At 44.3% G+C, this 23,562-nt stretch overlaps 3 protein-coding genes across 16 annotated transcripts in view; all 3 read left to right on the top strand.

Moving 5' to 3' along the window:
• Positions 1 to 6,005, top strand: part of LOC118391065 (uncharacterized) — an 81,998-nt gene extending 75,993 nt beyond the window's left edge. For both annotated transcript variants that reach the window (XR_008060794.1, XR_008060792.1), the window contains one exon: positions 5,589 to 6,005. The gene's annotated coding sequence lies outside the window, so the exon portion shown is untranslated. The remainder of the gene's footprint in view (positions 1 to 5,588) is intronic.
• The window catches only part of LOC127906104 (uncharacterized), a 45,218-nt gene extending 38,915 nt beyond the window's left edge, over positions 1 to 6,303 (top strand). For 4 of the 10 annotated variants that reach the window (XM_052457791.1, XM_052457790.1, XM_052457788.1 and 1 more), the window contains 9 exons: positions 2,826 to 2,887; positions 2,965 to 3,039; positions 3,172 to 3,210; positions 3,316 to 3,390; positions 3,670 to 3,774; positions 3,865 to 3,996; positions 4,180 to 4,467; positions 4,622 to 4,764; positions 6,005 to 6,303. In XM_052457791.1, the coding sequence (XP_052313751.1) occupies positions 2,834 to 2,887; positions 2,965 to 3,039; positions 3,172 to 3,210; positions 3,316 to 3,390; positions 3,670 to 3,774; positions 3,865 to 3,996; positions 4,180 to 4,467; positions 4,622 to 4,764; positions 6,005 to 6,128 (1,035 nt within the window). In that variant the 5' untranslated portion in view covers positions 2,826 to 2,833 and the 3' untranslated portion in view covers positions 6,129 to 6,303. The other 6 variants (XM_052457786.1, XM_052457792.1, XM_052457793.1 and 3 more) reach the window with 6 other exon arrangements.
• Positions 731 to 23,562, top strand: LOC127906101 (uncharacterized). 4 transcript variants are annotated; one of them, XM_052457798.1, is made up of 10 exons: positions 731 to 1,361; positions 20,057 to 20,118; positions 20,196 to 20,270; positions 20,403 to 20,441; positions 20,547 to 20,621; positions 20,906 to 21,010; positions 21,101 to 21,232; positions 21,416 to 21,703; positions 21,858 to 22,000; positions 23,268 to 23,562. In XM_052457798.1, the coding sequence occupies exons 2-10, from the start codon at positions 20,065 to 20,067 to the stop codon at positions 23,389 to 23,391; spliced, it is 1,035 nt and encodes a 344-aa protein (XP_052313758.1). In that variant the 5' UTR covers positions 731 to 1,361; positions 20,057 to 20,064; the 3' UTR covers positions 23,392 to 23,562. The 4 variants fall into 4 exon arrangements, with proteins under 4 accessions (XP_052313758.1, XP_052313757.1, XP_052313756.1 ...); XM_052457797.1 differs by lacking the exon at positions 731 to 1,361 and adding an exon at positions 17,928 to 18,588; XM_052457796.1 differs by lacking the exon at positions 731 to 1,361 and adding an exon at positions 18,740 to 18,800 and having other exon boundaries at positions 20,061 to 20,118.

Here is a 23,562-nt window from a genome sequence, read left to right as displayed (position 1 = left end):
GTAGGTTGGAGGAAACTGGAGCGTAGGCTTGGACTGGGTATGATTCTGCAACCAATGAGAATGTGGAGAGATTACACAGAGCTTATCTAACTAAACAGTGATTCTCTAACTAATCATGGGGGACCACTAGGTGCCTATTGTACAGTATTCAATTACAGCTGAGGATCATCTATTGAAACTGCTCATTATACATGTTAATTTAATGACCTCTCGTCTTGTAGGATAAATGATGCGTCTAGTGCTTTCTCAGTACTCAGGGTGGGTGGACCGTCTTCCTTCTCTATTTATGTAGGGTCATACAGGACATCAATGTTCAGGGGCACAACTTTCACTGGGGACAAGGAGAGGAGACCCCCATTCTGAAATTGCGTTTTTGTCCCCCCCAGATGTATCATTGAAAGGTGATACAAAACGAGGCAAAAGTGTGCTTTAGGGCCATGAGGACGCGGTTGGGTTGGCTGTTTGGACTATTTATCTGACCGGATGGGGAGAAAAAACACTTCTAAAACCAGAGTTGCCCCTGAGCATCAGACATGTCTAGAAGTGGGTGCCAGCCCCTTCTGGTAGATTTTCCTAACAAAACATCCCGATTATGTTCAGCATGAGGACTCAACACACATTTCAAGCATATTATTTATTTTAATTGAACCTTTATTTAACTAGGCAAGTCAGTTAAGAACAAATTCTTATTTACAATGATGGCCTACCCTGGCCAAACCCGGACAGAGCTGGGCCAATTGTGCACCGCCCTATGGGATTCCCAATAACGGCCAGATGTGATACAGCCTAGATTCGAACCAGGGATTGAAGACTGAGATGCAGTGCCTTAGACCACAGCGCCGCACATAAACATATTACCACTTAACTACACTATTAAACCCACTTAAAGCTGTGACATACTGCAGTGTATCACAGTTATTTTCAACCACAATAAGGTTGGAGTAAGGATAGAGATCCCCCCTGCTATGATGGGGTTGCAGAGGAAGAGAGTGTGGGACCAAAAGTGTTACTATGACTAGAAACAGCCAGGCCAGAGCTAACATGGGTGATTATGAGAAAGCCCTTAACCATAAGTGAGTACACTGTGGCCATACCCATAAGGGAGGGGGATACAGGAACTAACCCCTCCACTTGATTCTGGGCAGATGCACCAAACAGTACCAGCCCCACGGTTGTGTACAACACCCCTCCCTGTGTTGATAGAGAGCAGCTGAAACATGAGGAGGAACCAAACAGTGCCCACAGTCTTCTCAATCCCACCACAGAGGATCACCAGAACCCCAATGCTGAGGAGTATCTGGGTCTCTGTCTGGTGGTGGAAGGAGTATGTGATGAGCTTGTGTACCGCAAAGGAAGAGGAGGTGATTAAACGGATATTATCGGGTTGACAGACATCAGCGGCATTGATGTGTTGTGCTCTAGCTTGCTGCTGTAGCCTAATGGCACAATCTGTTACGTCATTAGCGTTAGCTACACGTTGTAGCACGCTAGATAACGTTACAACAGACCCATTCAAAGTGGCTAGCTAGCTACTGAGCATGATTCTTGAGTCACTCAACCCCTCCTTGCTAAGGTACCATGCCCATTGGCAAAAACTGTAGTTCCAAGACTTTAGACATCTTCTGATAAACCGAAATATGTAGTGACTGTAAACAAAACTGATGATACTGTAACGACCCTGGGTTTATAAGCGCGGAAATTGACTCGGCCGCACGAGCATGCTTTTGCCGCACAGGCGATAGCGCGCCGGACCTCGGGCTAGAAGGTCCGAGGCTTCGAGACCTGCTCCCTGTCTGTTTCATTACAATACTATAATGACAGCAACAATGCCACTTGTTAGCCTGAACTCAGGAGTAAAACTCTTGAACCTCTGAACCACATCTTTCTAAACTATTCGGGTGATCATGTTGATGCTCAGTGCATACTTGTCAAACTACTAGAGGATAATCAAGCACAATACAAAATGTCAGTAACGACACTTTTCCTCCAATATTGCACAACACTTTAGCCAAGACTTGAGAAGTTAGCTTGCTAAACCAAAACAAATGTACTGAACTTCCGCATTTGGATCAATCACTTTCACAACCACAAAGATACTGTTGCGCAGACCATGAAGTGCGTTAAAGGCAAGTGCTGCATTTAAAGACACTTCCTTCCACCTGCTGGCTTGTGCCTGAAATGTGATGACCAAGGAGTCCTCAACAGCTCATGTGAGTAAGATAGAAAGTTAGATATATTTGATTGGACAATTTAATAAAATAATAAAATCCGTTTAATTAAATAAAACGTGTCAGGCCAGGGACAACACAATAAAGTAAACGGCTTCCATTGTGGTCCCTTAATGTTACTCAAAGTAAAACAATAATACAAAAAACATTTGGCAAGGAATGGTTTCTTCCTATTGATATCATGTTGGCCTATCTATGTAAAACGTCCAACCAACCATCGATACAACCATTACTCAGTCAGTAAGATATAATAAGCACATCACGTTCGTTATTGAGCTACAACCAGTCCGGTTCCAAACAAGCGTTTTTATTGTGACGTGTTAAGCACAGTCATAAAGCTGTGACCCAAAATGACGTAACCATGCATTAATTCACTACATAAACGGTGTTCAGATTTGATGTAATCTGTTCAATAGTTTTCTTCACTCAGGTTGTTGCAGGTAATCTTTGGCCTTTTGGTGCACCTCCTTCCCAACATATATATATATACATATATAGGGAATAGGGTGCCATTTGGGATGCCATCTTTGTGTGTGTGTCTGTTTGTGAGTCAGGATGTGTTTTGTGTCAATTAATTGATGGAAATGTTTCCCTCAGAAAGAAAGATGGATCGTAATGATGAGAGAATCAAAAGAGCTTTAAGACGCCGTCCTTATGTGGTAAATATCAAATATTTGTTTGTTTTGTCCTGTTTTTGTTATATTATCACATTTTAAATTGCGTGTTGTGTTGACAGTTGAAAACAGTGAGGGTGAACACCCCTGATTCCGTGTTGTGGCCAACCGGCAAGGTGCACAGAAGGCCAAAGCCTGTAAGTCATATCTGACCTGAAACAAAAACACATACACATTAGTTATGCATTCTGCATGTACAAACTGCAGTTCTCAGAATTAAAGCAAATGCAGATATCCCGATCTAACTTAATTGAATGCTGTCTTGACAGTCTAATTCAGTGCAGACCCCTCAGATCCACAAAAGGCCTGTAAGTCAAATTCAACCACATAACAGTCCTTATGTTATTTATTGATACACAATTCAAGGCCAAAATGAGCAAAGCAGTGTTGAATTCATTCTTTACTGTTAACAGCCAATCATTGTGAGCTATGGGCAGGACCAGACATCTGGGGATGGATGGAGCATCAATCCAGAGCCTCTCAGCCAGGTCATCTCTGCTGTTCCCATAGAGACACAACAGTTAGATCAATCTGTTGATTCATATGGCCATTTTGGTTGGCTTGGTTGAATTGACAATTATCCATTCGAGATGCTTAAGAATCCTGTACTATGGAAGGTCTTTTGCCCCACCCCTAATGTTATGGGAGTTGCATTTATTGCATTTTCAGTTACCCATGTATTGCCTACATATTCTACATTTCCTTGAGGGTCAATGCCAGTGTATTCTATGGCTGCCATCAGTACATGCCTTTCTCTGTCTCCTCAGTCTGGAAGGGTGACTCGGCTGATAGAGAGAAAATATGATGACCTGATCTCATCCTCCAGTTCTGATGACTTTTCCATCTACTCCTTCACTGACTGTGAATCTGAGGTAAAAGAGTTGTACCCTACCGTCCATCTCTTTGTTGAGTGACATCACTGGGAGGAGGATGGTCTCTGACTAGTTGACTCTGATACATAGTGTGATGATGAGGATCATGAAAGGAGGACCCCAAAGCTGAAAGTTGAGAATGGAAAGGTGACAAAGCTTGATGTGAGGGATATGGATGAGGATGATCTGTCTCTCCACTCCTTCGATGAGTCAGACTTCCTGGTAAGTTCTGCATATTAAATATTTTTTATATATATACATGGGGGATTGGAAATGGTGCAGACAATTACTTATTGAGGGTAGGCATGTATCTGCAATGTGTATAGAGTAGTTATAAAGTATTTCTACTGATTGTGTTGAACATAGCACTTTCCTGATATGTTACTTTACTTTCTGGTCCTACAGAGCCCAGGGAAGGTCTCAGGTCCTGTATCTGTCAAGAATGGCCTCTCTCCTCTTGTGAGCTCAGCACACCGGACCCTGGCTGAAGCCCTACGGGCCCTGCCCTCTGCTGTAGGCTCTCCCTACCCAGTAAATGTTCCAAGGCCTCGGACTCCTCTCAACCCTGTCATTATCGCTCCGCCCCGAACAGAGAACTTCCCATACCGCCACAGCCCTCGCCTGGCTCCCATCACCAACCTGAGCGAGACCGGCAGGAAGCTGCTCCAGGAAATGGCTGGAGTGGCCCCACAGGTGAGAGGAAATACAAGAAGGGAATATTGGCCGTAAGTCCTTCTATAGTATAGCATAAGTCCTTCTCTGGTATAGTATAGCTCTAGGTATAGTAGCTCAAGAGAAGAGAACCCATAAACTTACATTACTTTATCTGCTTGTCCAAAATATTCAGGAAGGGAAGGTCAATAAGAAAAAGAAGGGCAAGGCCAAAAAGGAATTGAAGCAAGAGAAGGCTAGTAAGACGCAACAGATGGGAAATGTTGGAGAAAGTAAGGAGGAGGACAAGAAAGAGGAAAAGAAGAGTCTGAGGAAGAGGTGAGGAAATAGAGGAGGGAGAAGTGGAACATAACCAGGGAATACTAGACTAGAGAATTAGAGAAATAGAATGAGGTAGCAGAGAAAGAGTAGCTATCTGATGTGTAAGTGCAAACTTAAGCAATAAGGCACGAGGAGGTGTGATATATGGCCAATATATCACGGCTAAGGGCTGTTCTTAAGCACGACGCAACACGGAGTGCCTGGATACAGCCCGTAGCTGTGGTATATTGGCCATATACCACAAACCCCCGAGGTGCCTTATTGCTATTATTAACTGGTTACCAACTTAATTAGAGCAGTAAAAATAAATATTTTGTCATACCCGTGGTATACGGTCTGTTATAAACTGGGTGGTTCGTGCCCTGAATGCTGATTGGCTGACGGCCATGGTATATCAGACCGTATACCACAGGTATGACAAAGTATTTAATTTTACTGCTCTAATTACGTTGTTAACCAATTCATAATAGCAATAAGAAACCTTGGGGGTTTGTGGTATACGGTCAATATACCACGGCTAAGGGCTGTATCCAGGCACTCCGTGTTGTGCATAAGAACAGTCCTTAGCTGTGGTATATTGGCCATATACCACACCCCTCGTGCCTTATTGCTTAAATATACCACGGCTTTCAGCCAATCAGCATTCAGGGATCGAACCACCCAGTTTATAATACTATTTATTCTCCTGTGGTTTTTGATTGACAGGTTTCTTGAGTGGCTGCTGCCCAAACTGAGATGTTCAAAGAAATAATGGCCAACTATTACTTCTACCACACACACACACACACACACACACACACACACACACACACACACACACAGCTTTTGAGTATTGGTTATTCCTACAACACACACAAACATAATTTCAGAGATGGGAACTATGATTAGCAAAATACATATATTGGTCTCATTCTTATATTTTGAGACATGCAGCATTATTTAAAAAAAAATGATATTGATCCCCATACAGCCTATGATAATGAGTTGGATTTACATGCTTAGGGTTGGAAATATAGCCAGGAGAAGCAGGGTCAACACCTCTACTCATGTCATAAGTGCCATGACATCTTTAGTAACCACAGAGAGATAAGACCTCTTGTCTCAACAGTCTCATCCAAAGGACATCACCAACCTTAGGGCAGTGTCACTGGTATTGGGGTCTTAGGTCTCCTTTGGCCAAAGTGAAGAGTTGAGGGTCCCTTACTGGTCTCCTTGCAATATCTGGTCTCCCACACAGAGATGGAAATCTACACCTGTTTAGACCTTGGAGGATATGGCTTCAGATGAAAGACAGCAGAGAGATGCAGAACGTAAAAGCTTCAAACACTGTGATATGCAAATGTAGGACCATTGTACACTGAAGTGAAGCATGCATCTGGTCTGAAGCATGTCAAAAGAGTAGAAATTAACTGGGACTGGAGGAATACATCACATTTAAACTAAATTAGCATGTATCTGATTTAGCTACACTCATCTATCTGTACTTGAATTGTGCTGTTTGAAACGTGCATTTCCAATAAAGCTTTTTAAATTGCAGTTATTTGTGTCAGACAGAATTTTGTCTTAATTAATTACATCCGATGTTCTTAAACTTTTACATCAAGGGAATATTATAATACTGATATTATCTTACCTGCTATCAGTGGGGGTATTTATTCTGTTGCTCTGAAATGTATCCCACGGTAGGTGGCGGTAGTGAACCAATAAATAGTTGTATTGCTCGCCAGAAACCCAACCAGGCTGGCAGACAGTTGTTACCATGCAACGAGCAGACGCTTGCGAAAGGTACGAGCTACAAAATTGGCAAAATTGCCTGCTGCTGTATACATAGCTCGCGTTTATGTATGTTGCTAACCTAGCTAGTTAGCTAGCCATCAATAAAGTTCCCAATGTTACAACATGGCAGACGGCTGGAGCACCGACACCAGAGAGGCTGCCTATCGTTCCCGGATGCTGTCAAAAACCTTAGAATTAAGTAAGTTGCAGTTGGCCGTTGTGTGGCTTTTAGTCCTTGCATTGCCATACAAGCAAGACACTGTCGTTAGCTAACGTTAGCTCTCAAAGCAGAGGATGATAAACACCCAGTATATTTCTTGACCCGATCCCTGAGTTTGCCATGAAAACATGGCATTTAGCTAGCTAGAATCCCGTTTACTTTGTTTATATTTACAATGGTGTTTACAGGATCCGTATTCAGAGAGTCACCTCCACAGCAGCCCTCTCCCAACACCTTCAGCAGCAGGTTTGGACTCAACAGGAGAGGGGAGGCATTGAGCTGGACACCCTCAACTCACAGTCTCAATCAGGTATTAACACTGTTTTGAAACAGAAAGATGATGATGTGAAAAATAAAGATGATGTTAGGTGTTTTGAAACAGAAATATGTCAGATGCTTCTTCGTTGAGTAGATGTTATTTTTGTTGTGGCTAGATATGGACCACAACATCTTGGTTTTGTTTCAGCCAGAAATGATGAGTAGTTAGTGGTAGGCTGGCAGGAGAAGCTGTTCAGTCAGTGTCCTTATAACAAATAAGAATTTACTGTTTAGGATAGTTTGATGTTGCATAGTAAGGTGTGTGTGTGTGTGTGCACAATATGAAGTGGGTTTGTTCCAGAGTGAGTCAGTATGCCAGACTCCGCTGGAGAGACAATACCACACAGAGATCATGGCTCAGGAGCGGACCAGGGGCAGACGGAACTGCAGGATTTTCACCTACACCGATTCTGACTGCTACACCAATTGGGAAGGGGTGGTTTTCAACAGAATCTCGATTTCTGTAACGGTTCTGTAACCAAAGACTCTGGGAGACGGGAAGCAAGTATAGGGGAGGATTTTAAAGGGGGGAGCTGGAGCAGATGTGACAATTTCATTATTCAAAACAAAGCTTTTACCTATTTTCTGTCCAAAAGAAATGTTAGTGTTTTAAAGCTGTTTTTGATGTACTCACTACAGCATTCCCAGAGTATGGTGACGCAGGTCAAGTCCAATCCTACCTTACTGGCACATAGAATGGCCAATGTCAGACACAGACGACAGGACAGACACCCAGTGTAGGTCCCTGTTACTCACCAAAGTGAATTATTATTAAAGTGAATATAATTGAAGCAGCATTGATGCATCGTGCTGCTTTGAAGACAGTGTACCGGTATGTTCACATTACACCATACCCTTCTATGCAAAATGTGTTTATGGTATTCTGTTGGTCTGCAGTGACAGCACCATCCCCAAGTCCAGGCTGATTACCTGGGAGCCCTTGGAGGACTTTGTGAAGACCAGCCACATGGTCAACACACCTCTACAGACCATGCACATCATGGGGGACCTGGGACCAGCAGGCAAGTGAGTAGCACAAGGGGAAAAACCACTATGTAGCCTATACACTTATTACACTGCTTTGTATGTAATAACTTTTAAGTAGATTCCAATTCAGGCATTGAAAAGTGGCATTTTATTATTGTATTTCTCAGACTTGGCCAAAAGGAGAAGGAATGCTTGTCTGCACGATAAGAGCAGATGGAAATGGAGTGGTTACCATCAAACCAGACTTCAACAAAGGCAAGGAGCCCTACAGGCCAGTGACCCGCACCTGCTGAAGTCAAAATGTTTTACCCCAAGCTCAAGTAAGGGTCACTTACTTGGTAGCAGAATTCATACATTCCCAGCCATTTACTGTGTTATGATGCTGTGTGTTTGCACCCAAGGTTGAGACGGAGAGAACAAGAGAACAAGTTCTCATTTACAATTGCGACCTGGCCAAGATAAAGCAAAACAGTTTGACACATAGTGATGTGGACAGGCGGGCAGGTGCAGGTAGCGCTCGGTTGAAGAGCATGCATTTAGTTTTACTTGTATTTAAGAGCAATTGGAGGCCACGGAAGGAGAGTTGTATGGTATTGAAGCTTGCCTGGAGGGTTGTTAACACAGTGTCCAAAGAAGGGCCAGAAGTATACAGAATGGTGTCGTCTGCGTAGAGGTGGATCAGAGACTCACCAGCAGCAAGAGCGACCTCATTGATGTATACAGAGAAGAGAGTCGGTCCAATAATTGAACCCTGTGGCACCCCCATAGAGACTGCCAGAGGTCCGGACAGCAGGCCCTCCGATTTGACACACTGAACTCTATCAGAGAAGTAGTTGGTGAACCAGGCGAGGCAATCATTTGAGAAACCAAGGCTGTCGAGTCTGCCGATGAGGATGTGGTGATTGACAGAGTCAAAAGCCTTGGCCAGATCAATGAATACGGCTGCACAGTAATGTTTCTTATCGATGGCAGTTAAGATATCGTTTAGGACCTTGAGCGTGGCTGAGGTGCACCCATGACCAGCTCTGAAACCAGATTGCATAGCAGAGAAGGTATGGTGAGATTCGAAATGGTCGGTAATCTGTTTGTTGACTTGGCTTTCGAAGACCTTAGAAAGGCATGATAGGATAGATATAGGTCTGTAGCAGTTTGGGTCAAGAGTGTCCCCCCTTTGAAGAGGGGGATGACCGCAGCTGCTTTCCAAACTTTGGGAATCTCAGACGACACGAAAGAGAGGTTGAACAGGCTAGTAATATGGGTGGCAACAATTTCGGCAGATAATTTTAGAAAGAAAGGGTCCAGATTGTCAGCCCGGCTGATTTGTAGGGGTCCAGATTTTGCAGCTCTTTCAGAACATCCGCTGAACGGATTTGGGAGAAGGAGAAATGGGGAAGGCTTGGGCGAGTTGCTGTGGGGGGTGCAGTGCAGTTGACCGGGGTAGGAGTAGCCAGGTGGAAAGCATGGCCAGCCGTAGAAAAATGCTTAATGAAATTCTCAATTATGGTGGATTTATCAGTGGTGACAGTGTTTCCTATCTTCAGTGCAGTGGGCAGCTGGGAGGAGGTGTTCTTATTCTCCATGGACTTTACAGTGTCCCAGAACTTTTTTGAGTTAGTGTTGCAGGAAGCAAATTTCTGCTTGAAAAAGCTAGCCGTGGCTTTTCTAACTGCCTGTGTATAATGGTTTCTAGCTTCCCTGAACAGCTGCATATCACGGGGGCTGTTCGATGCTAATGCAGAACGCCATAGGATGTTTTTGTGTTGGTTAAGGGCAGTCAGGTCTGGGGAGAACCAAGGGCTATATCTGTTCCTGGTTCTAAATTTCTTGAATGGGGCATGTTTATTTAAGATGGTTAGGAAGGCATTTAAAAAAAAATATCCAGGCATCCTCTACTTTTATTTTTTTATTATTTTTATTTCACCTTTATTTAACCAGGTAGGCTAGTTGAGAACAAGTTCTCATTTGCAACTGCGACCTGGCCAAGATAAAGCATAGCAGTGTGAACAGACAACACAGAGTTACACATGGAGTAAACAATTAGCAAGTCAATAACACAGTAGAAAAAAATGGGCAGTCTATATACAATGTGTGCAAAAGGCATGAGGAGGTAGGCGAATAATAACAATTTTGCAGATTAACACTGGAGTGATAAATGATCAGATGGGCATGTACAGGTAGAGATATTGGTGTGCAAAAGAGCAGAAAAGTAAATAAATAAAAACAGTATAAAAACAGTATGGGAATGAGGTAGGTGAAAAAGGGTGAGCTATTTACCTATAGACTATGTACAGCTGCAGCGATCGGTTAGCTGCTCGGATAGCTGATGTTTGAAGTTGGTGAGGGAGATAAAAGTCTCCAACTTCAGCGATTTTTGCAATTCGTTCCAGTCACAGGCAGCAGAGTACTGGAACGAAAGGCGGCCAAATGAGGTGTTGGCTTTAGGGATGATCAGTGAGATACACCTGCTGGAGCGCGTGCTACGGATGGGTGTTGCCATCGTGACCAGTGCACTGAGATAAGGCGGAGCTTTACCTAGCATGGACTTGTAAATGACCTGGAGCCAGTGGGTCTGGCGACGAATATGTAGTGAGGGCCAGCCGACTAGAGCATACAAGTCGCAGTGGTGGGTGGTATAAGGTGCTTTAGTGACAAAACGGATGGCACTGTGATAGACTGCATCCAGTTTGCTGAGTAGAGTGTTGGAAGCCATTTTGTAGATGACATCGCCGAAGTCGAGGATCGGTAGGATAGTCAGTTTTACTAGGGTAAGCTTGGCAGCGTGAGTGAAGGAGGCTTTGTTGCGGAATAGAAAGCCGACTCTGGATTTGATTTTTGATTGGAGATGTTTGATGTGAGTCTGGAAGGAGAGTTTGCAGTCTAGCCAGACACCTAGGTACTTATAGATGTCCACATATTCAAGGTTGGAACCATCCAGGGTGGTGATGCTAGTCGGGCATGCGGGTGCAGGCAGCGATCGGTTGAAAAGCATGCATTTGGTTTTACTCGCGTTTAAGAGCAGTTGGAGGCCACGGAAGGAGTGCTGTATGGCATTGAAGCTCGTTTGGAGGTTTGATAGCACAGTGTCCAGTGACGGGCCGAAAGTATATAGAATGGTGTCGTCTGCGTAGAGGTGGATCAGGGAATCGCCCGCAGCAAGAGCAACATCATTGATATATACAGAGAAAAGAGTCGGCCCGAGAATTGAACCCTGTGGCACCCCCATAGAGACTGCCAGAGGACCGGACAGCATGCCCTCTGATTTGACACACTGAACTCTGTCTGCAAAGTAATTGGTGAACCAGGCAAGGCAGTCATCCGAAAAACCGAGGCTGTTGAGTCTGCCGATAAGAATTTGGTGATTGACAGAGTCGAAAGCCTTGGCGAGGTCGATGAAGACGGCTGCACAGTACTGTCTTTTATCGATGGCGGTTATGATATCATTTAGTACCTTGAGTGTGGCTGAGGTGCACCCGTGACCGGCTCGGAAACCAGATTGCACAGCGGAGAAGGTACGGTGGGATTCGAGATGGTCAGTGACCTGTTTGTTGACTTGGCTTTCAAGACCTTAGATAGGCAGGGCAGGATGGATATAGGTCTATAGCAGTTTGGGTCCAGGGTGTCTCCTCCTTTGAAGAGGGGATGACTGCGGCAGCTTTCAATCCTTGGGGATCTCAGACGATATGAAAGAGAGGTTGAACAGGCTGGTAATAGGGGTTGCGACAATGGCGGCAGATAGTTTCAGAAATAGCGGGTCCAGATTGTCAAGCCCAGCTGATTTGTACGGGTCCAGGTTTTGCAGCTCTTTCAGAACATCTGCTATCTGGATTTGGGTAAAGGAGAACCTGGAGAGGCTTGGGTGAGGAACTACGGGGGGCGGAGCTGTTGGCCGAGGTTGGAGTAGCCAGGCGGAAGGCATGGCCAGCCGTTGAGAAGTGCTTATTGAAGTTTTCGATAATCATGGATTTATCGGTGGAGACCGTGTTTCCTAGCCTCAGTGCAGTGGGCAGCTGGGAGGAGGTGCTCTTGTTCTCCATGGACTTCACAGTGTCCCAGAACTTTTTGGAGTTGGAGCTACAGGATGCAAACTTTTGCCTGAAGAAGCTGGCCTTAGCTTTCCTGACTGACTGCGTGTATTGGTTCCTGACTTCCTTGAACAGTTGCATATCACGGGGGCTATTCGATGCTATTGCAGTCCGCCACAGGATGTTTTTGTGCTGGTCGAGGGCAGTCAGGTCTGGAGTGAACCAAGGGCTGTATCTGTTCTTGGTTCTGCATTTTTTGAACGGAGCATGCTTATCCAAAATGGTGAGGAAGTTACTTTTAAAGAATGACCAGGCATCCTCAACTGACGGGATGAGGTCAATGTCCTTCCAGGATACACGGGCCAGGTCGATTAGAAAGGCCTGCTCACAGAAGTGTTTTAGGGAGCGTTTGACAGTGATGAGGGGTGGTCGTTTGACTGCGGCTCCGTGGCGGATACAGGCGATGAGGCAGTGATCGCTGAGATCCTGGTTGAAGACAGCGGAGGTATATTTGGAGGGCCAGTTGGTCAGGATGACGTCTATGAGGGTGCCCTTGTTTACAGAGTTAGGGTTGTACCTGGTGGGTTCCTTGATGATTTGCGTGAGATTGAGGGCATCTAGCTTAGATTGTAGGACTGCCGGGGTGTTAAGCATATCCCAGTTTAGGTCACCTAACAGAACAAACTCTGAAGCTAGATGGGGGGCGATCAATTCACAAATGGTGTCCAGGGCACAGCTGGGAGCTGACGGGGGTCGGTAGCAGGCGGCAACAGTGAGAGACTTGTTTCTGGAGAGAGTAATTTTCAAAATTAGTAGTTCAAACTGTTTGGGTATGGACCGGGAAAGTATGACATTACTTTGCAGGCTATCTCTGCAGTAGACTGCGACTCCGCCCCCTTTGGCAGTTCTATCTTGACGGAAGATGTTATAGTTGGGTATGGAAATCTCTGAATTTTTGGTGGCCTTCCTGAGCCAGGATTCAGACACGGCAAGGACATCAGGGTTAGCAGAGTGTGCTAAAGCAGTGAGTAAAACAAACTTAGGGAGGAGGCTTCTGATGTTGACATGCATAAAACCAAGACTTTTCGATCACAGAAGTCAACAAATGAGGGTACCTGGGGACATGCAGGGCCTGGGTTTACCTCCACATCACCCGCGGAACAGAGAAGGAGTAGTATGAGGGTGCGGCTAAAGGCTATCGAAACTGGTCGCCTAGAGCGTTGGGGGCAGAGGATAAGAGGAGCAGGTTTCTGGGCATGGTAGAATATATTCAGGGCATAATGCGCAGACAGGGGTATGGTGGGGTGCGGGTACAGCGGAGGTAAGCCCAGGCACTGGGTGATGATGAGAGAGGTTGTATCTCTGGACATGCTGGTTGTAATGGGTGAGGTCACCGCATGTGTGGGGGTGGGACAAAGGAGGTAACAGGGGTATGCAGAGTGGATCTAGGGGCTCCATTGTGAACTAAAACAATGATAACTAACCTGAACAACAGTATACAAGGCATATTGACATTTGGGAGAGACATACAGCGAGGCATACAGTAATCACAGGTGTTGAATTGGGAAAGCTAGCTAAAAACAGTAGGCGAGGCTAATCAGCTAGCACAACAAACAGCAGGTAAAATGGCGTTGACTAGGCAACTGGGCCGACAGATAAAACAAACAAGCAGAATGGAGTACCGTGATTAATGGACAGTCCAGCGTGTGTCAGCTATGTAGCCAAGAGATCAGTGTCCAGGGGGCAGCGGTGGATGGGCAGGGAAGCTGGGCTGGCGAGTGTTATCCAGGTTTAAAAAAAAAAAAAAAAAAAAAAAACTAACAATGACTAAATAGCTTGTAGCTGGTTAGCTGGTTAGCGTCTGGAGGTTCTTGAGTGTGTCATAAAAATAAAATAAAAATGAAAGGTGATAGCGATTCCGTATCACAGTGGGTGAGGCAGGTTTCCGGAAGGTATAAACAAAATAAAAATCAAAGAGAGATAGAAAGTAAATGGGTTCAGAGTGTTTGGAATGCAGTGAGCCAGATGGTTAGCAGGCCTGTGCTAACAAGCTAACAGTTCGTAGGCCCGGGCTAGACAAGCTAGCCGTTAGCAGGCCGAATTAGCAAGCAGGGAGATAGCGAGGGCTAGAGAGCTAACCTTTGGGGGACGTCGCGATGGGGTGAGTCTGTTTATTCCTCTTCTTGCGGTGACATCGACAGACCGGTCGTGGGCCCGGGTAATTGTAGCCCAGGAGTATGCTACTGACGGGATGAGATCAATATCCTTCCAGGATACCCCGGCCAGGTCGATTAGAAAGGCCTGCTCGCTGAAGTGTTTCAGGGAGCGTTTGACAGTGATCAGTGGAGGTCGTTTGACCGCTGACCCATTACGGATGCAGGCAATGAGGCAGTGATCGCTGAGATCTTGGTTGAAGACAGCAGAGGTGTATTTAGAGGGCAAGTTGGTTAGGATGATATCTATGAGGGTGCCCGTGTTTAAGGCTTTGGGGAGGTACCTGGTAGGTTCATTGATAATTTGTGTGAGATTGAGGGCATCAAGTTTAGATTGTAGGATGGCTGGGGTGTTAAGCATGTTCCAGTTTAGGTCGCCTAGCAGCACTAGCTCTGAAGATAGATGGGGGGAAATCAGTTCACATATGGTGTCCAGAGCACAGCTGGGGGCAGAGGGTGGTCTATAGCAGGCGGCAACGGTGAGAGACTTGTTTTTAGAGAGGTGGATTTTTAAAAGTAGAAGTTCAAATTGTTTGGGTACAGACCTGGATAGTAGGACAGAACTCTGCAGGCTATCTTTGCAGTAGATTGCAACACTGGCAGTTCTATCTTGTCTGAAAATTTTGTAGTTTGGAATTAAAATTTCAGAATTTTTGGTGGTCTTCCTAAGCCAGGATTCAGACACAGCTAGAACATCCGGGTTGGCAGAGTGTGCTAAAGCAGTGAATAGAACAAACTTAGGGAGGAGGCTTCTAATGTTAACATGCATGAAACCAAGGCTATTACGGTTACAGAATTATTATTTTTTTAAAAATTTTACCTTGATTTAACCAGGCAAGTCAGTTAAGAACATATTCTTATTTTCAATGACGGCCTGGGTTAACTGCCTGTTCAGGGGCAGAACGACAGCTCGGGGGTTTGAACTCGCAACCTTCCGGTTACTAGTCCAACGCTCTAACCACTAGGCTACGCTGCCGCCCCAGAAGTCATCAAAAGAGAGCGCCTGGGGAATAGGAGTGGAGCTAGGCACTGCAGGGCCTGGATTCACCTCTACATCGCCAGAGGAACAGAGGAGGAGTAGAATAAGGGTGCGGCTAAAAGCAATAAGAATTGGTCGTCTAGAACGTCTGGAACAGAGAGTAAAAGGAGGTTTCTGGGGGCGATAAAATAGCATCAAGGGATAATGTACAGACAAAGGTATGGTAGGATGTGAATACAGTGGAGGTAAACCTAGGTATTGAGTGATGAAGAGAGAGATATTGTCTATAGAAACATCATTGAAACCAGGAGATGTCATTGCATGTGTGGGTGGTGGAACTAATAGGTTGGATAAGGTATAGTGAGCAGGACTAGAGGATCTACAGCGAAATAAGCCAATAAACACTAACCAGAACAGCAATGGACAAGGCATATTGACATTAAGGAGAGGCATGCTTAGTCGTGTGAGTAGAGAGGTTGGTTGGGGGGTCACGGCGATTTAGACAGCTAGCCAGGCCATCGGTAGCAAGCTAGCGAAGGATGGAGGTCTGTTATTAGCCACCTCTTCCGCGTTCCGTCAGTAGATTAGTGGGGTTCCGTGTGGTAGAGGGGATTAATCCAAATCACACACAAAAAAACAAACAATAGATATAGTTATAGAGGCCCAAGAAGAAGAAGAAGAAATAATAATAATAATAATAAAAATAAATTGTCCGATTGTCTATTCAGATAGCAGCCGATAAGACAGCTAACGGTTAGCGGGCCGCAGATGGGCGTGAGTGACTGAGTGTGTAGTGTTATTCACTGTTGGTGCACTGTAACAATACTTGTATTATAGTTCATGCAAACTCAAAACTTGGAAGATGTTTTTGTAACCCAAAGTGGCCTAATGTCAGATTTGTCCTTATGCATGTACATACAGTACACTGATGAAATATTATTATAGTCTTTCAGGCAGGTTAGAGTCTTTTCTATAACGATGACCTCTCCTCTCTTTTCCTCCTTTCAGCGTTATGTACGTCATAAAGACTACCTCAACAGCTTATAAAGACTACCTCAACAGCTTGGTTGGCCAGGACTGAAATGGTATGCATGTAGTTTCTATAGATGACATCATAATCTGCCCTTGTAGCCCACACTCTTCATAACCTCAACCACTGCTCCCTGCTCCAGAATTTACAATAATGTTGAATGATGCATTGCCCAACAAACTGCATGTAATGGATCTAATTTACTGGTGAGTGGATGCTATTTAATTTCATTGCTGTAAGTAGTTAAGGAAAGAAAAATACAATATAAATAAATTGCCTGATTTATAAAGGTTGTATAGATCAAGAGATTTGTCTACCGTATGTGTAGAACAACACAAAGTACAATCCAAAATGAGTGGTCTTACATTCAACTGACAATCTAAACCTTCTTGCAGTGATTTGACCCTGAACTTTCAGTTTGATTGACTCTTCAAACCAAAAGCATCATTGAAGAAACCGTGTACCTTTTAAGTACTACCTCAAACCCCATGTCCAAGTATATTACATTTCAACGTATAACAAATGAGAGGTCTCTGTCATTCAATGAGTTTTCTATGTTATCAATTTGTCAATGAAGACAACGGTGCCTGTCAATGAAGACAACGGCATGTTTGCTGTGAAACTCTGGGGGGGCACTGACTGACCGACTGGAGAGAATGTTGAGAATGTAGATGTTGAGCCACTGGAGCCCAGTGACTGCTGGTTTGAGAGGCAGATGTCTGCCAATGACTGTGTCCGTGACTGTGGCTGCAGCTGTGTTCATGTTCGTGACGTTACCCAAGGCTATGCTTGAGGGCATATCCATGGTTGTGAACATAATAACCTAAGAACTCAACAGGGCTCCCCTGTGTATAGTAGGAGTGGGCCCAGCCTTCAAATGTCTTTGGTGTGGTCTCGGTAGCCTGTAGGTTGGAGGAAACTGGAGCGTAGGCTTGGACTGGGTATGATTCTGCAACCAATGAGAATGTGGAGAGATTACACAGAGCTTATCTAACTAAACAGTGATTCTCTAACTAATCATGGGGGACCACTAGGTGCCTATTGTACAGTATTCAATTACAGCTGAGGATCATCTATTGAAACTGCTCATTATACATGTTAATTTAATGACCTCTCGTCTTGTAGGATAAATGATGCGTCTAGTGCTTTCTCAGTACTCAGGGTGGGTGGACCGTCTTCCTTCTCTATTTATGTAGGGTCATACAGGACATCAATGTTCAGGGGCACAACTTTCACTGGGGACAGGGAGAGGAGACCCCCCCCATTCTGAAATTGCGTTTTTGTCCCCCCCAGATGTATCATTGAAAGGTGATACAAAACGAGGCAAAAGTGTGCTTTAGGGCCATGAGGACACGGTTGGGTTGGCTGTTTGGACTATTTATCTGACCGGATGGGGAGAAAAAACACTTCTAAAACCAGAGTTGCCCCTGAGCATCAGACATGTCTAGAAGTGGGTGCCAGCCCCTTCTGGTAGATTTTCCTAACAAAACATCCCGTTATGTTCAGCATGAGGACTCAACACACATTTCAAGCATATTATTTATTTTAATTGAACCTTTATTTAACTAGGCAAGTCAGTTAAGAACAAATTCTTGTTTACAATGATGGCCTACCCTGGCCAAACCCGGACAGAGCTGGGCCAATTGTGCACCGCCCTATGGGATTCCCAATAACGGCCAGATGTGATACAGCCTAGATTCGAACCAGGGATTGAAGACTGAGATGCAGTGCCTTAGACCACAGCGCCGCACATAAACATATTACCACTTAACTACACTATTAAACCCACTTAAAGCTGTGACATACTGCAGTGTATCACAGTTATTTTCAACCACAATAAGGTTGGAGTAAGGATAGAGATCCCCCCTGCTATGATGGGGTTGCAGAGGAAGAGAGTGTGGGACCAAAAGTGTTACTATGACTAGAAACAGCCAGGCCAGAGCTAACATGGGTACACTGACCCCAAAAACGAAAGCCCTTAACCATAAGTGAGTACACTGTGGCCATACCCATAAGGGAGGGGGATACAGGAACTAACCCCTCCACTTGATTCTGGGCAGATGCACCAAACAGTACCAGCCCCACGGTTGTGTACAACACCCCTCCCTGTGTTGATAGAGAGCAGCTGAAACATGAGGAGGAACCAAACAGTGCCCACAGTCTTCTCAATCCCACCACAGAGGATCACCAGAACCCCAATGCTGAGGAGTATCTGGGTCTCTGTCTGGTGGTGGAAGGAGTATGTGATGAGCTTGTGTACCGCAAAGGAAGAGGAGGTGATTAAACGGATATTATCGGGTTGACAGACATCAGCGGCATTGATGTGTTGTGCTCTAGCTTGCTGCTGTAGCCTAATGGCACCATCTGTTACGTCATTAGCGTTAGCTACACGTTGTAGCACGCTAGATAACGTTACAACAGACCCATTCAAAGTGGCTAGCTAGCTACTGAGCATGATTCTTGAGTCACTCAACCCCTCCTTGCTAAGGTACCATGCCCATTGGCAAAAACTGTAGTTCCAAGACTTTAGACATCTTCTGATAAACCGAAATATGTAGTGACTGTAAACAAAACTGATGATACTGTAACGACCCTGGGTTTATAAGCGCGGAAATTGACTCGGCCGCACGAGCATGCTTTTGCCGCACAGGCGATAGCGCACCGGACCTCGGGCTAGAAGGTCCGAGGCTTCGAGACCTGCTCCCTGTCTGTTTCATTACAATACTATAATGACAGCAACAATGCCACTTGTTAGCCTGAACTCAGGAGTAAAACTCTTGAACCTCTGAACCACATCTTTCTAAACTATTCGGGTGATCATGTTGATGCTCAGTGCATACTTGTCAAACTACTAGAGGATAATCAAGCACAATACAAAATGTCAGTAACGACACTTTTCCTCCAATATTGCACAACACTTTAGCCAAGACTTGAGAAGTTAGCTTGCTAAACCAAAACAAATGTACTGAACTTCCGCATTTGGATCAATCACTTTCACAACCACAAAGATACTGTTGCGCAGACCATGAAGTGCGTTAAAGGCAGTGCTGCATTTAAAGACACTTCCTTCCACCTGCTGGCTTGTGCCTGAAATGTGATGACCAAGGAGTCCTCAACAGCTCATGTGAGTAAGATAGAAAGTTAGATATATTTGATTGGACAATTTAATAAAATAATAAAATCCGTTTAATTAAATAAAACGTGTCAGGCCAGGGACAACACAATAAAGTAAACGGCTTCCATTGTGGTCCCTTAATGTTACTCAAAGTAAAACAATAATACAAAAAACATTTGGCAAGGAATGGTTTCTTCCTATTGATATCATGTTGGCCTATCTATGTAAAACGTCCAACCAACCATCGATACAACCATTACTCAGTCAGTAAGATATAATAAGCACATCACGTTCGTTATTGAGCTACAACCAGTCCGGCTCCAAACAAGCGTTTTTATTGTGACGTGTTAAGCACAGTCATAAAGCTGTGACCCAAAATGACGTAACCATGCATTAATTCACTACATAAACGGTGTTCAGATTTGATGTAATCTGTTCAATAGTTTTCTTCACTCAGGTTGTTGCAGGTAATCTTTGGCCTTTTGGTGCACCTCCTTCCCAACATATATATTATATACATATATAGGGAATAGGGTGCCATTTGGGATGCCATCTTTGTGTGTGTGTGTGTCTGTTTGTGAGTCAGGATGTGTTTTGTGTCAATTAATTGATGGAAATGTTTCCCTCAGAAAGAAAGATGGATCGTAATGATGAGAGAATCAAAAGAGCTTTAAGACGCCGTCCTTATGTGGTAAATATCAAATATTTGTTTGTTTTGTCCTGTTTTTGTTATATTATCACATTTTAAATTGCGTGTTGTGTTGACAGTTGAAACCAGTGAGGGTGAACACCCCTGATTCCGTGTTGTGGCCAACCGGCAAGGTGCACAGAAGGCCAAAGCCTGTAAGTCATATCTGACCTGAAACAAAAACACATACACATTAGTTATGCATTCTGCATGTACAAACTGCAGTTCTCAGAATTAAAGCAAATGCAGATATCCCGATCTAACTTAATTGAATGCTGTCTTGACAGTCTAATTCAGTGCAGACCCCTCAGATCCACAAAAGGCCTGTAAGTCAAATTCAACCACATAACAGTCCTTATGTTATTTATTGATACACAATTCAAGGCCAAAATGAGCAAAGCAGTGTTGAATTCATTCTTTACTGTTAACAGCCAATCATTGTGAGCTATGGGCAGGACCAGACATCTGGGGATGGATGGAGCATCAATCCAGAGCCTCTCAGCCAGGTCATCTCTGCTGTTCCCATAGAGACACAACAGTTAGATCAATCTGTTGATTCATATGGCCATCTTGGTTGGCTTGGTTGAATTGACAATTATCAATTCGAGATGCTAAAGAATCCTGCACTATGGAAGATCTTTTGCCCCACCCCTAATGTTATGGGAGTTGCATTTATTGCATTTTCAGTTACCCATGTATTACTCACTACTTGTACAACCATGTTGGATTGCCTACTTATTCTATGTATTCTATGGCTGCCATGAGTACATGCCTTTCTCTGTCTCCTCAGTCTGGAAGGGTGACTCGGCTGATAGAGAGAAAATATGATGATGTGATCTCATCCTCCAGTTCTGATGACTTTTCCATCTACTCCTTCACTGACTGTGAATCTGAGGTAAAAGAGTTGTACCCTACCGTCCATCTCTTTGTTGAGTGACATCACTGGGAGGAGGATGGTCTCTGACTAGTTGACTCTGATACATAGTGTGATGATGAGGATCATGAAAGGAGGACCCCAAAGCTGAAAGTTGAGAATGGAAAGGTGACAAAGCTTGATGTGAGGGATATGGATGAGGATGATCTGTCTCTCCACTCCTTCGATGAGTCAGACTTCCTGGTAAGTTCTGCATATTAAATATTTTTTATATATATACATGGGGGATTGGAAATGGTGCAGACAATTACTTATTGAGGGTAGGCATGTATCTGCAATGTGTATAGAGTAGTTATAAAGTATTTCTACTGATTGTGTTGAACATAGCACTTTCCTGATATGTTACTTTACTTTCTGGTCCTACAGAGCCCAGGGAAGGTCTCAGGTCCTGTATCTGTCAAGAATGGCCTCTCTCCTCTTGTGAGCTCAGCACACCGGACCCTGGCTGAAGCCCTACGGGCCCTGCCCTCTGCTGTAGGCTCTCCCTACCCAGTAAATGTTCCAAGGCCTCGGACTCCTCTCAACCCTGTCATTATCGCTCCGCCCCGAACAGAGAACTTCCCATACCGCCACAGCCCTCGCCTGGCTCCCATCACCAACCTGAGCGAGACCGGCAGGAAGCTGCTCCAGGAAATGGCTGGAGTGGCCCCACAGGTGAGAGGAAATACAAGAAGGGAATATTGGCCGTAAGTCCTTCTATAGTATAGCATAAGTCCTTCTCTGGTATAGTATAGCTCTAGGTATAGTAGCTCAAGAGAAGAGAACCCATAAACTTACATTACTTTATCTGCTTGTCCAAAATATTCAGGAAGGGAAGGTCAATAAGAAAAAGAAGGGCAAGGCCAAAAAGGAATTGAAGCAAGAGAAGGCTAGTAAGACGCAACAGATGGGAAATGTTGGAGAAAGTAAGGAGGAGGACAAGAAAGAGGAAAAGAAGAGTCTGAGGAAGAGGTGAGGAAATAGAGGAGGGAGAAGTGGAACATAACCAGGGAATACTAGACTAGAGAATTAGAGAAATAGAATGAGGTAGCAGAGAAAGAGTAGCTATCTGATGTGTAAGTGCAAACTTAAGCAATAAGGCACGAGGAGGTGTGATATATGGCCAATATATCACGGCTAAGGGCTGTTCTTAAACACGATGCAACACGGAGTGCCTGGATACAGCCCGTAGCTGTGGTATATTGGCCATATACCACAAACCCCGAGGTGCCTTATTGCTATTATTAACTGGTTACCAACTTAATTAGAGCAGTAAAAATAAATATTTTGTCATACCCGTGGTATACGGTCTGTTATAAACTGGGTGGTTCGTGCCCTGAATGCTGATTGGCTGACGGCCATGGTATATCAGACCGTATACCACAGGTATGACAAAGTATTTAATTTTACTGCTCTAATTACGTTGTTAACCAATTCATAATAGCAATAAGAAACCTTGGGGGTTTGTGGTATACGGTCAATATACCACGGCTAAGGGCTGTATCCAGGCACTCCGTGTTGTGCATAAGAACAGTCCTTAGCTGTGGTATATTGGCCATATACCACACCCCCTCGTGCCTTATTGCTTAAATATACCACGGCTTTCAGCCAATCAGCATTCAGGGATCGAACCACCCAGTTTATAATACTATTTATTCTCCTGTGGTTTTTGATTGACAGGTTTCTTGAGTGGCTGCTGCCCAAACTGAGATGTTCAAAGAAATAATGGCCAACTATTACTTCTACCACACACACACACACACACACACACACACACACACACACACACACACACACACACACACACACACACACACACACACAGCTTTTGAGTATTGGTTATTCCTACAACACACACAAACATAATTTCAGAGATGGGAACTATGATTAGCAAAATACATATATTGGTCTCATTCTTATATTTTGAGACATGCAGCATTATTTAAAAAAAAATTATATTGATCCCCATACAGCCTATGATAATGAGTTGGATTTACATGCTTAGGGTTGGAAATATAGCCAGGAGAAGCAGGGTCAACACCTCTACTCATGTCATAAGTGCCATGACATCTTTAGTAACCACAGAGAGATAAGACCTCTGTCTCAACAGTCTCATCCAAAGGACATCACCAACCTCAGGGCAGTGTCACTGGTATTGGGGTCTTAGGTCTCCTTTGGCCAAAGTGAAGAGTTGAGGGCCCCTTACTGGTCTCCTTGCAATATCTGGTCTCCCACACAGAGATGGAAATCTACACCTGTTTAGACCTTGGAGGATATGGCTTCAGATGAAAGACAGCAGAGAGATGCAGAACGTAAAAGCTTCAAACACTGTGATATGCAAATGTAGGACCATTGTACACTGAAGTGAAGCATGCATCTGGTCTGAAGCATGTCAAAAGAGTAGAAATTAACTGGGACTGGAGGAATACATCACATTTAAACTAAATTAGCATGTATCTGATTTAGCTACACTCATCTGTACTTGAATTGTGCTGTTTGAAACGTGTATTTCCAATAAAGCTTTTTAAATTGCA

This window comes from Oncorhynchus keta, chromosome 12 (genome assembly GCF_023373465.1).
Source record: "Oncorhynchus keta strain PuntledgeMale-10-30-2019 chromosome 12, Oket_V2, whole genome shotgun sequence".
In the NCBI taxonomy this organism is placed as follows: Eukaryota; Metazoa; Chordata; class Actinopteri; order Salmoniformes; family Salmonidae; genus Oncorhynchus; species Oncorhynchus keta.
This window is presented reverse-complemented; position numbering and strand designations above follow the sequence as displayed.